The 14152-nt window shown below is 38.5% G+C and overlaps 1 protein-coding gene across 3 annotated transcripts in view; it reads left to right on the top strand.

Annotated features, from left to right (window-relative positions):
- The window catches only part of VPS41 (VPS41 subunit of HOPS complex), a 178280-nt gene that overhangs the window by 78538 nt on the left and 85590 nt on the right, over positions 1 to 14152 (top strand). For all 3 annotated transcript variants that reach the window (XM_045510866.2, XM_074367685.1, XM_045510843.2), the window contains exons 6-7: positions 5725 to 5787; positions 7567 to 7632. In XM_045510866.2, the coding sequence (XP_045366822.2) occupies positions 5725 to 5787; positions 7567 to 7632 (129 nt within the window). The remainder of the gene's footprint in view (positions 1 to 5724; positions 5788 to 7566; positions 7633 to 14152) is intronic.

Genomic DNA, 14152 nt, shown 5'->3' with positions numbered 1-14152 from the left:
ACTCACAGACATAGAAAACAAACTTAGTGTTACCAAAGGGGAAAGGGGTGGGGAGGGATAAATTGGGAGCTTGGGATGAGCAGATATAAACTACTATATACAGAACAGATAAACCACAAGGTCCTACTGTAGAGCACAGGGAACTATATTCAATAGCTTCTAATAACCTATAATGAAAAAGAATATGTATTACATATATATAACTGAATCACTTGTGCTATACACCAGAAATTAACACAACATTATAAATCAACTATAGTTTAATGGGAAAAAAAAAGATTAAGGTGATACAGTCCCTGTCTTGCCTTCACCCCATTGTCTTGGATTTGTTGAGCTCATCCAAGTTAAACTTCCCTGAGGTAGACTCCGAATGCAGTGCTTTCCTCCCTTCCTCCCTTCCTCCCTTCCTCCCTTCCTCCCTTCCTCCCTTCCTCCCTTCCTCCCTTCCTCCCTTCCTCCCTCCCTCCCTTCCTTCCTTCCTTCCTTTCTTTCTCTCTCTCCCTTTCTCTCTCTCTTTCTCTCTCTTTTTCTCTTTCTCTCTCTTTCTCTTTCTTTTTCTTTCTCTCTCTTTCTCTTCCTTCCTCCTCTCCTCTCCTCTCCTCTCCTCTCCTCTCCTCTCCTCTCCTCTCCTCTCCTTTCCTTTCCTGAGGTATTTAGGGTTTTATTTATTTATTTTTTCAGTGGAGGTGCTGAGGATTGAACCCAGGACCTTGTGCATGCCAGGATGTGCATGCTAGGCACACACTCTACTACTAGGCTATACCCTCCCTCCTTCTTTCTTTTTTTTTTTTTTTTTAACATTTTTTCATTGAGTTATAGTCATTTTACAATTCCAGTGTAGAGCACAATTTTTCAGTTATACTTGAACATACATATATTCATTGTCACATTGTTTTTCACTGTGAGCTACCACAAGATCTTGTATACATTTCCCTGTGCAATACAGTATAATCTTGTTTATCTATTCTACATATGCCTATCAGTATCTACAAATTTTGAACTCCCAGTCTATCCCTTCCCACCCTCCGCCCCCTTGGCAACCACAAGTTTGTATTCTATGTCTGTGAGACTGTTTCTGTTTTGTATTTATGTTTTGTTTGTTTGTTTTTAGATTCCGCATATGAGTGATCTCATATGGTATTTTTCTTTTTCTTTCTGGCTTACTTCACTTAGAATGACATTCTCCAGGAGCATCCATGTTGCTGTAAATGGCTTTATGCTGTCAGTTTTTATGGCTGAGTAGTATTCCATTGTATAAATATACCACTTCTTCTTTATCCAGTCATCTGTTGTTGGACATTTAGGCTGTTTCCATGTCTTGGCTATTGCAAATAGTGCTGCTATGAACATTGGGTGCAGGTGTCATTTTGAAGTAGGGTTCCTTCTGGATATACGCCCAGGAGCGGGATTCCAGGGTCCTATGGTAAATCTATTCCTAGTCTTTTGAGGAATCTCCATACTGGTTTCCACAGTGGCTGCACTAAACTGCATTCCCACCAGCAGTGTAGGAGCGTTCCTTTTTCTCCACAGCCTCTCCAGCATTTGTAATTTGTGGATTTTTGAATGATGGCCATTCTGACTGGTGTGAGGTGATACCTCATTGTAGTTTTGATTTGCATTTCTCTGATAATTAGTGATACTGAGCATTTTTTCATGTGCCTATTGATCATTTGTATGTCTTCCTTGGAGAATTGCTTGTTTAGGTCTTCTGCCCATTTTTGGATTGGGTTGTTTATTTTTTTCTTATTAAGTCGTATGAGCTGCTTATATATTCTGGAGATCAAGCCTTTGTCAGTTTCATTTGCAAAAATTTTCTCCCATTCTGTAGGTTGTCGTTTTGTTTCACTTATGGTTTCCTTTGCTGTGCAGAAGCTTGTAAGTTTCATTAGGTCCCATTTGTTTATTCTTGCTTTTATTTCTATTGCTTGAGTAGACTGCCCTAGGAGAACATTTTTGAGATGTATGTCAGATAATGCTTTGCCTATATTTTCTTCTAGGAGGTTTATTGTATCTTGCCTTATATTTAAGTCTTTGATCCATTTTGAGTTGATTTTTGTGTATGGTATAAGGGAGTGTTCTAGCTTCATTGATTTACATGCTTCTGTCCAGTTTTCCTAACACTATTTGCTGAAGAGACTGTCTATTCCAATGTATATTCTTGCCTCCTTTGTCGAAGATTAGTTGACCAAAAGTTTGTGGGTTCGCTTCTGGGCTCTCTATTCTGTTCCATTGGTCTATATGCCTGTTTTTGTACCAATACCATGCTGTCTTGATGACTGTAGCTCTATAGTATTGTCTGAAGTCTGGGAGAGTTATTCCTCCAGCCTCTTTCTTTTTCTTCAGTAATGGTTTGGCAATTCTAGGTCTTTGATGGTTCCATATAAATTTTATTATGATTTTTTTCTAGTTCTGTGAAATATGTCCTGGGTAATTTGATAGGGATTGCATTAAATCTGTAGATTGCCTTGGGCAGTGTGACCATTTTAACAATATTGATTCTTCCAATCCAAGAGCATGGGATATCTTTCCATTTTTTAAAGTCTTCTTTAATTTCCTTAATCAGTGTTTTATAGTTTTCCACGTGTAAGTCTCACCTCCTTACTTAGATTTATTCCTAGGTATTTTATTACTTTGGGTGCTGTTTTAAAGGGGATTGTTTCTTTACTTTCTTTTTCTGTTGATTCATCATTAGTGTAAAGAAATGCAATGATTTTTGAACCTGCTATCGTGCTGAATCGATCAGCTCTAGTAGTTTTTGTGTGGACCTTTTAGGGTTTTTTATATCTAGTATCATGTCATCTGTGTATAGTGACACTTTTACCTCTTCTTTTCCAATTTGGATCCGTTTTATTTCTCTCTCTTGCCTGATTGCTGTGGCTAGGACTTCCAAGACTGTGTTGAATAGGAGTAGTGACAGTGGGCAGCCTTGTCTTGTCCCAGATTTTAGTGGGAAGCTTTTGAGTTTTTCACCGTTGAGTACTATGCTGGCTGTAGGTTTGTCATTTATGATGTTGAGATATGATTCCTCTATACCCACTTTGGTGAGAGATTTTTATCATAAATGGGTGTTGAATTTTATCAAATGCTTTTTCTCCATCTATTGAGATGATCATGTGGTTTTTGTCCTTTCTCTTGTTGATGAGATGTATTACATTGATTGATTTGCGTAAGTTGAACCACCCTTGGGTCCCTGGGATGAACTCCACTTGAGCATGATGTATAATCTTTTTTATGTGCTTTTGGATTCTATTTGCTAATATTTTGGTAAGGATTTTTGCACCTATGTTCATCAGTGATACTGGTCTTTAATTCTCTTTTTTGGTGGTGTCTTTGCCTGGTTTTGGTATCAGGGTGATGGTGGCTTCATAGAATGAGTTTCGGAGTACTCCCTCCTTTTCAGTCTTCTGGAAGAGTTTGAGAAGGACTGGTATGAGTTCTTCTTCTTATGTTTGGTAGAATTCCCTGGTGAAGCCGTCCGGTCCTGGACTTTTATTTGTAGGGAGATTTTTGTTGCTATTTCAATTTCATTTCTAGTGATCGGTTTGTTCAAGTGGTTAGTTTCTTCTTGGTTCAGTCTTGGTGGACAGTATGTTTCCAGAAACTTGTCCATCTCTTCTAGGTTATCCATTTTGGTTCCATATAGTTTTTCATAATATTCTTGTATGATCAAATGCAGTGATTTTCTTTTGAGCTTTTCAGCCACCATTTTATAAGAAATTCAGCGCATCCTATGCTTATACATTTATGTAAAAGCCGTGACGTGCTGCCCTCTGACTGATGAGAAGCAAGGTGGTAGTGGGACCTGCGTGTATTTGCTGTGTCAAGAATGCATTCTAACAGACTACCTCGGGGTCAGTCAGATTCCCTCTGTCTTACGTTGTACAACGTGCTGTTCTTGGAACCCAAACAACATACTTGGCACAAGGGTATAAAAACAGCAGTCACAAAATGAACGGAAAATGTTCTAAGGATTTTATATTTTAATGCGAGAATTTATCCCCCCAAATTATATCATCACATGAGTCAATTTTCCTCCCTGAACTTGCACAAATGAACCACTCACAACTTACTAAGATGAAAACAAGAAGAAATCAAAAGCCTAGGTAGTTTTATATCTATCTATCTATCTATCTATCTATCTATCTATCTATCTATCTATCTATCTATCTATTTAACATTTTTTATTGATTTATAATCATTTTACAATGTTGTGTCAAATTCCAGTGTAGAGCACAATTTTTCAGTTATACATGAGCATATATATATTCATTGTCACATTTTTTTTTCTGTGAGCTACCATAAGATCTTGTGTATATTTCCCTGTGCTATACAGTATAATCTTGTTTATCTATTCTACAATTTTGAAATTGTAGTTTTATATCTATTTAAAAAATTAAATTTGTAATGAAAAACTTTCTCACATAGAGCCATTAGACCCAGATGGCTTCACTAGTGAATTCTTACCAAATTTAAAGAAAAATTCATACCACTCTTCTAAAGACTAGAAGAGTGAACACATCCCAAGTGTTGGGAAATAGTTCTAAGTGCCCGTAATAGCTAGTTCCAAGCGTTTGAGAGCTCCTGAAATTCTTATGATGTGCTGGCGTGAGTGTAAATTGATGAGAACCACTTGGTGATATAGTTTGGCTGTCTATTAAATGTGAACAGGTGCATAAGCCACGACTCAACGATTCCATTCCCATTTATATACCCTTCATAAATGGGTATATAAGTGCGTCAAAAGATTTGTAAGGAGTGTTCATTGCAGCATTATTTATAATAGCCCCAATCTGGAAACAGCCCAGATGATCAGTGGAAGATGGCTTCGTAAATTGCGGTGTATTCATACATTGAAATACTATACAACAGCGGCAGAGAAACAGCTACTGCTGTACGTAACAGCTTGGATAAACATCAGAAAGAAAATGTTGAGTGAAAGAAGCCAGTGAAATAGTTTATGATCCTATTTATATAAAAATCCAAACATCAGCACCATTTCTCTATGTGGTACATTTCAGAGGAGCAGTTCATCTGTGGGAGGATACTGCAGAGCTTCCTGGGTTCTGTTTCTTGATCTGGGTGCTGGTTGCACTGATACGTTCATATCATAAACATTTGTCAAGCTCTAAATTTATGATACGTACTTTTTATGCACATTATTCAATTGTATATGCGTTATTATTTAATTTAAAAAGTAAATCACTCAGAAAAAAGATTAGGGGTTAAACAACTATAAGGGTGGCCCTGATAAGTGGAAGCTGAAATCTTACATTTATGCGTTCTTAAGAGATTCAAGATAAAATTGTAAATGAAGTGAAATTCACCTAATCTCTTGCCATTTTGATCTGCATCGTCGATTTATGTATGAATGACTCAAAAAAGAAGCTCCTTTTTCCTTCAGAGAAAGGAAAAAAAATTCCTTTACCTCTGGGAGGTTCATAAAAGAGTGTTAATAACCTACTCATTATCTATTTCATTTTTAAAAGTTGGCATCCATTTAATAAAACAAATTTGTGGTGTGCAAAGGGAATTTATCTATGAGATGCTTATAAAACTTAATTGCAGTGGCATAGTCTCACCCTGATAGAATTGTTTTCATTGGCTGTTTAATAGAGATTACAGGGGCCTTAGATGACTAAATATTCTATTTTTTACTGATAGTATGACTCAGCAGCCTTCTTTGATACTGTCATGGTGAACTGACAGGCTCCGTTTACTTTTTAGGTGCAGGTGTTTGGACTGTATTCTGGAGAAGAATTTCACGAGACTTTTGACTGTCCTATTAAAGTAAGTATTCAGGAAGCTTTAATTTTTCTAAGGATTTTCTCAACAAAGGCAGTATGAATCAGAATGCTTTGAACACTACCAGTCTTGCATAAGTTACCAATGATGAAATTACATCAGTAAGCGTCTATTCAACCCTTACAATGTACCAGGTGCTGTTTGATGCTGTGAAGGACAGAATGTATGTTTTGGGACTGACCTCAGCCCGTCCAAAGGATGGACCTTTTGTTGTAGTGGGTGAGGGGATACACACACACACACACACACACACACACACACACACACACACACACACACACACACACACACACACACACACGCGCGTGCATGCACACAATCTGTGATTAAAGATCCAAAGAGGTAAAAAAGAAAAAATATTAAGGAGTCTAAAGCTGAGAGAAGTTACTTCCAGCTGTTCTTGTAGTGATGGCTTCATACATGGAGTGATGTGTGATTGGACTTTAATAAATGGACAGGGCAGCCGGAGAAAGCTGACTTTCCATGTGGAAGAACAGTATAATATAAACGGAGAGGGTAGAAAGTTCAGGCTGTGTTCAGGAAGTGGCAAATGGTCTAGTGTAGACGGTGCATGAAATACTGACTTGGCAGGAGAGCGGTACAGGCAGACTGAGACTGGCTTTATATTCAGGCTGAGGAACTTGGACTCCGTCTGGTAGATAAGGAGAAATTATTGACTGTTTAAGAGCAAAGAAGTGACATCAACTGAGCTAAGCTTAAGGAAAATTAACGTGGCAACTCTGCACAGTACAGATTGGAAGGCTGATAGACACGAGGCAGGAGGACCAGTTTTAGGTGACAGTAACGGTAGTTACAGTGGCTGTTAGAGTTGTTAAAGGAAGAGGTCATTCTTTTTTTTTTTTCCCCACATGTTTATTCAGGCATTTATTGATCAACAGGTAAAGGAGAGACAGGATCTAATGCGTGTTTTCCAAAGCCAACCGTGCCAGAATGGAGGGGGATTTAAGCAGGAGAGTGACTGGGGACAGGAGACAGTTTAGAAAGCTAATCAGTAGTCTAGGCACAGCGTCGTCACAGGAGCTCAATAAAAAAAGGGCCGTAGTGAGGATTCAGCAGGGAGTGGAAGAAATGAATTGGAAAAGCCTCTAGAAGGTCGGCTTAATAAGCCTCCGTGATGGATTGGCTGCGGAGGGGGAAAGTAGAGGAGCTGATGGTAAATCCAGGTTCTTGCTTTGGCAGTGGTGTGTGGGGATGCCACCAACTGCAATGAGGGATGGTTTTAGTGAGGACGTTGGTCTAGAGTCTGGACGACCAGAGCACATCTGGTGTAAATGTCATGGAGGCTTTTGTCTGAGTGCATGTGGAGCTCAGAATGGAGACTGGCCCTAAAAACACAAGCCTGATAACCACAGTTGAGTAAGGCACCCAGACAAGGAGATAGTCGGGTTCTTTCTCAGGGTTTCTTCTGCGAAATGTATTCAGCTACAAACATTTGGGACATCTTGCTGCCTTGATTGAACTCGCTTGCTGTCTCTAAAGAGAAGTGCCCACTCAGAGGGTCCCCCTCAGTCAGAAATTAGAACTATTCACGCTCATGTTTTAGCCTTGCCCTGGCTTCGTAGAAGAAATCTTTTCACACCAGAACAAAAGTCATCCTCAGTCGGTGCAAAATATTACCTGAAATAGATTACTTCCTACCAAGATACTAATTTTTAGATGACACTGCCTGATGCATACAAAGGGCTTTCATTTTGTGCTGTAGCGGTGACCCCTAAACCAAGTCTGGTCCTTGTCCCCTTGCAGATCATCGCTGTACACCCGCATTTCTTGAGATCCAGCTGCAAGCAGTTTGTGACCGGAGGGAAGAAGGTAGGGGCTGTGTGTCTGCTGTCACCGCTGGCCTTTGAGGGGGTTCAGTTTGCTCTTTAATTTATCTTTAATATTCTTAATCTCTGACTACTTATTAGCAGAAAATTTGAGAAAGCCAAAAGTCACAATGTAGTGAAATTATAAGACCATCATCTCTTGAGGGAGATGTGGCCTCAGTGCTTCTCCCTGCCATTCCTTTGGAATAGACGTAGGACAGGAGAAACAGAGATGTGACCCAAACTGTCACCTAGTGCTTGGAAATGCTGTCCCTGCCACAAAAAAGAGGTAGTATTTAAAAATAACAAAAGAGTGATTAAGCTAGCATTTTTTTTCTCCTTGTGGAAAATCTCTTGCAGGCCTTGATAAAGGTTTAGAACAATTACGGCTTTTTTTTTTTTTTTAACTGACATGTTCCCATCATATTTTATGATCTTAGTGCTATTTAAAAAATAAAAGGTAAAATAATCCTTTTGTACATTGACATGTTTGGAGATACAGTAAATTCTTTTTTTGTTTGTTTGTTCTTCGCTTTTGTTAATGGAGATACTGGGGATTGAACCCACGACCTCGTGCATGCCAAGCACATGCTCTTACCAGTGAGCTGCACCCCCCCCCCCAGTAAATTCCAAAAGGAAAGAATCTTTCTTTTTATAGAATGAGTTAAATTTTTTTCTATTTTTATTAACCAGTGTTTTTTTTTGTTGTTGTTGTTTTCCTTTCTTTTAAATCTATCTATCTATCTATCATCCATCCATCCATCCTTCCATCCTTTTAACCAGTGATTTTTTAAAACCATTTTTACAACAAAACACCACCACTGTACTGGAACTCTGAAGATATTTCTCATTCAGTTTAGGGCTCAGCGAACAGGAGGCTGTATCTATGGTTATTTCTATAGCCGGGCATTGCTGTGGAGTGGCTACTTTGAGGCCCAGCTACCAAATAGTTTCGTATGTTTTGTTGTAGCTCTGTGTCGTTTTCCCTTGATCTGCTGCTTCTGAGAATGATGGAACAGGAGAGCGCACTGGCCATTACCTCACCCAGCGTTTTTCAAGCACTGGTTTTAGCTCAGTGCAATGGTTGACTGGCAGGTCCTGTAGATCCCAATTCCACGCCACGGCACGAAGCCAAGACCGCCCCAGCTCTGGTTTCTGGTTGAGGGCCAGCTCCTTCCCGCCCTCGCTACAGCTCGCCATTATCCGTACAATCTAGCATCATTAGCCTCACGTACACATGTCTGTGGGATTAATCTGTGGGAATTACAGCTTCAAAGTAACATTCTCTATCTTAGACCTGCAGCTGATTGACTCCTGAAAAAAAATAGCTACTTTATTGTATTTGTCTTCAGGAAAGAGTAGCTTCCTCTTGTTAAAGTATTTCTGTACTAAACAGTTTTCTAGTTAGGAAATTTTATGTGAGCTATAAGATAAGTTTACTTAGCATAATTTAAATCCATGCATTTTTATGTAAAAATCAGTGGGGATATATTAGAATGCTGTCACTTTCTGTTTGTTTTTTAAGTAGCCTAAAACAACGAACTTTATTTATCTAACAGTTCCAAGAAATTAGAGAGTGGCTTTCCTGTATGAGTCTTGACTCAGGGTCTCTCATGAGACTTCAGTCTAGATTGTGGTCAGGACTGCACTCATCTGAAGGCTGGGCTAGGGTGGAGAATCTGATTCGTAGAAGTCTGCTGCCTTCTTAATACGAATTCGTCGTAAAATCTCAATAGTTTAAAATGTTGATAAATCACTTTGGTTAGAGCATTTTCATCATCTCAGAAATGAAACCCAGTACCTATTAGCAGTCACTCCCCTTTCCCCCTTCCCCTGCTTCCCAGCTCTAAGTAACCACTAATACGTTTCATTTCTCTATAAATTTGCCTATTCTGGCTACTTCTTATATGTTCTGGGTATTTCATGTAAATAGAATCATACAATAAGTGCATGGCCTTTGTGTCTGGTTTCTTTCAGGAGTTTCCTGGATCCATCCGTGTTGTAGCATGTGTCAGGCCTTCATTCCTTCTTACGGCCTAAGTCTTTTTCATTGTATGGATGTATCATCTTTTACTTAGCCATTTATCAGCTGATGGGCATTTGGGTTGTTTCCACCTTTTGGTATTATGCATAATGCTGCCGTGAACATTCGTGTATAACTGTGCAGCCGTGATCGTTCATTCCTGTTGGGTGCAGAACTGTTGGATCATATAGTAACTGTGTTGAACACCTTGAAGAATTGTCAAACTGTTTTCCAAAGTGAGTGCGCCATTTTGCATTCTCACTAGCAATATGTGAGAGTTTGACACTCTCCGCATTCTCCCAAACACTCATTTTTGTCTGTCTTTTTGATTACAGCCATCTGCTGAGTGGGAAGTGGCATCTCGTTGTTTTGATTTGCATTTCCCTAATGACTAATGATGTTAAACATTTTTTCATGTGCTTATTGGCCATTTGCCTATCTTTGGAGAAATGTCTATTCAGACTCTTGGCCCCTTGTTTGATGGGGCTGTTTGTCGTTTTATTACACAATTGTAAAATTGTTTTATATACTCTGGTCTTTTATCAATTTGTGATTTGCAAATAATTTCTCCCAGCCTGTGACTTGACTTTTCGCTTTATTGATGGTGTCATTTGAAGTGCAAAAGTTTTTAATTTTGGTGAAGTGCCATTTTTTTCCTTTTTTTTCTTTTTTTTGACACTTATGCTTTTGGCAATTCCAAGGTCTTGAAGATTTATGCCTGTGTTTTATTCTGAGAGTTTTATAATTTTAACTCTTAAATTTAGCTCTAAAATCTACTTCAAGTTTGTATATGGTGTAAGGTAGGGGTCTAAATTCATTCTTTCACATATGAATATCCAGTTGTTCCTGCACCATTTGATGAAGAGTCTGTTCCTGTGCCTGTTGTCTTGGCCCCTTTGTCAAAAATCAGTTAACCATGTGCAGCCACTATAAAAACTGAAAATAGAGTTGCCATATGATCCAGCAATCCCACTCCTGCGCGTATATCCGGAGAAAACTCTAATTCAAAAAGATACGCACACCCCAGTGTTCACAGCAGCAGTATTTCCAATAGTCAGGACATGGAAACAACCTAAATGTCCATCAATAGATGACTGGATAAAGAGGTTGTAATATATTTATACAATGGAATACTACTCAGCCATAAAAAAGAATAAAATAATGCCATTTGCAGGAACATAGATGGACCTAGAGACTGTCATACTAAGTGAAGTAAATCAGACAAAGACAAATAACATATTATATCATTTATATGTGGAACCTTAAAAAATGAGACACATGAACCTATTTACAAAACAGAACCAGACTCAGACATAGAAAGCAAACTTGTGGTTACCAAAGGGGAAGGGGGAGGCAGGAAGAATTAGGAGTTTGGGATTAGGGGATACACACTACTATATATAAAAATAGGTAAACAACAAGGACCTACTGTACAACACAGGGAACTACCTTCAATATCTTGTAATAACCTATAATGATAGAGAATGTATATATATGTATAACTGAATCACTGTGCCTACATCAGAAACTAACACAATATTATACTTCAAATTTTAAAAACTCTGTTAACCATAAATGCCAGGATTTGTCTCGGGACTTTCAATTGTGTTGATCTGTGTATCTGTCCCTGTACCAGTACCCCTTTTAAGTTTCAGAGCCATTAATTTCACTGCAGTTACTTCTGGGATGACAAACAAATTAACTCCTTTTACAGCATTTTGATGTTGAGTTCTTTCCCTTTCAAAAGCCCTTGTAATTTCTCCTACTTAAGTTAGAGATTTAAGAAACATTAGTATGTAAATGTGTCCTTTCTTCAGGGACTCTTAACGCACAAACTATTGACTGATTTCTCTGGATTCATTAAAGTTTATTGTGGAAATATGTATTTAACAAGTAGTAAAAAGTAGTGTTTATTCAATAAACTATAGTGACCTCTATGTATAGAGTTAAATAACTAGAGAGTTCCAAGATGTGCACGAGATTTCCAAAATGTGCACAGGCTTGGTGTGGTTTGCAGAAATTTCTAAAGAGATTTCTTCCTTCTGTATGTGCCTGTTTTTGACATTACTGTGTTTTGTTTGTTTTAAAATAGATTTATTTAGTTGAAAGTATTTCAGGAAATGTTTTTGTTTGTTTTGAGTTCATGTTGATTTCAGGTGACAGTAAGAAAGATACTATTGTGAAAATATTATTTTCATTTTTAAGGTGTTAGCAAATCTTTAGGAGCTTTTTTTTTTTTTTTTTTTGGAATAACCAAGTTATGGCATTTTTGTACCTTGCAAAAATGAGAAGAACAAATACTGCATTGGCCCAATCACAACTCAGATCATTCCAACTGCAATTTTCAACTCAGTCCATCCACAAAGCAGAACAAATTTGAAGAGTCCAATATTTAGCAAATGGTGATAACCTTGCAATAATCATACATTGTAGATATCAAGACCTCTCTGTTTAGAGCAGATAGCAGATCATATGGGGGAAAAGAGCAAAGATAAATATCATGTAACTGAAAGGTTATGACCTTCTGCCTTTAAGAATTAATTTAATCTTCCCCCTCAAAAAAAGAAAAGAAAAAAACTGGAGCAAAGACTAGCCAGATGAAGGTGTAATACGGGAAAAAGGCATTCTTAACCCTTAAGAACACTGATTTTCCCTAGACTGACAGCCAGATGCATTTTGGAGTTACATGCCACCTTCTGTAAACAATGGAACCAGCACAGCAACTACAAAAGCAAAATAGGAAAGACGGAAGTCCTACAAGGAGATATTCATGCTGTCATTTCATAAGGATATTTGACAGAAATGTCTAACTTAATATTTTACTTGATTTGATTTTATTAAAACTTTTGATTCCTGTAAAAAAATACATCTTTTTTTCAAGTAATCAGAACACACCTTGCAGAATAGCCCTGCAGAACAGCAGGGGAGCGGAAAAAAACCAGCTGTAGTTGGACACTTTTGTTGATATTTCCTTTTTAAGGTTCAAGCTTCTTAGGACTCTGGAGGTAGCTCCTTACCCACGCGGGACTAGGAAGAGGAGGCTATGGTTCAGTCTGGCATAAACTTTTATTTTAGGTTTTCAAGGTAACCTCGCAGTAGTTGAATGCCATCGCTGGATTTATGGATTCTGCTGCTTGACACATGAGCATAAAAAGCTTATTCTAAATTCTGTTTTGTTTCCTTATGGAAAAGAAAAGAAAAGAAAAAGCACCTGTCTTAAGAGTACCAATGGAGAGAGCTTTCAAACACATGAATCGATGGATTTTGTTTGTTTATTTTAAGTGTAACCTCCCCGTGTAGGAAGAATTCTAATGCCAGAGCATAGCAATGAGGTATCTGCTTTCGAAACAAGTCTGCCAAACAGATTGGCTCTGGATTTTTTTTTTTTATTTCTAAATTGCACAACTTTCTCCGTCAGCAGATAAACTTTAGCTCCCTACGACCTTTACCTTTGAACTCTGAAATGCACTTTATAATAACTAGTTCTCCTCCTCTGACAAATTATTAAATTGTCGCAATGCTGTTTGCCACGGAGTTCATTTTTATAAAGGAGGTAGTCAGCTGTTTGGCATTGTGGTGGGCGAGGAGGAGGGGCCCTGGCCGCGGAGAAAGGTTGCTTTGTAAGCGGGAAAGTGTCAGTCAGCAAACCACGAAAGGACCTGCGTGCATGAAATGAGGAAAAGCGCCTGACTGCTCAGGGCTGAAAGCTTTGTGGCAGATTCTACCTGAAGGACAAAGGCAGTAGTATCAACCAGTTTCTCAGTTTCCAGCGAACAACACGTTGCATTTTCTGACAGCCAGCCTCTTTTTGGAAGAGGATGCAATAAAGCAGCTTTTCTGGAATAATGCAAATCTTTTTAGAAGCCAGACAGCCCAGCGAGCCACTGTGACCACTAAACGTGAAATGGAGAGGTGCTTCCTCATGTGTTTATCTGCCGGTCAGATTGAAGCTGGGAGTTCTTGGGATCAAAAAGAATTTGACATCAGTTACCCGACACGTTCTGCTGTCCAGTGAATCTTCAGAGTGCTGTATTTCTGCAGGCACTCAGGTATTTGCTCTTAGGCATCTTTGTACATGCAAACTATTCTCACACGTTACTCCCCAGGCAACCACCAAATTTATGTCCTGGTGCTTGCCTGTAGGACCAGTGTAAATAAACACCCTCATTTCTTTGGGGCACTGTGTTATAAATTGTGGTTCCTTCCATCCCTAGAAATTCATCTCATGCTGTAAACATACCAAAATTGATTAAAACCCACCCACCAGTAAGAAGGAGAACACAATGTAACCTTTACAAATGTTTTTTACGTATTTAAAACCAAGTTGTAAAATGGATGTACTGTACAAGTTTATTTTGGTACAGTGGACTGAGCTGGTTGAAGCTAAAAACAGAAATCCAGGGCTTAAAACGGAAATCATTTTCAATCTCAGTAATGGGTTTTCTTCATCACCTCGGTGGACTGAGCTGGTTGAAGCTAAAAACAGAAATCCAGGGCTTAA

The sequence above is a fragment of the Camelus bactrianus genome, chromosome 7 (genome assembly GCF_048773025.1).
Source record: "Camelus bactrianus isolate YW-2024 breed Bactrian camel chromosome 7, ASM4877302v1, whole genome shotgun sequence".
Taxonomy (NCBI): domain Eukaryota; kingdom Metazoa; phylum Chordata; class Mammalia; order Artiodactyla; family Camelidae; genus Camelus; species Camelus bactrianus.
Note: the sequence above shows the minus strand (reverse complement) of the source record. Positions and strands in the feature narration are given on the sequence as shown.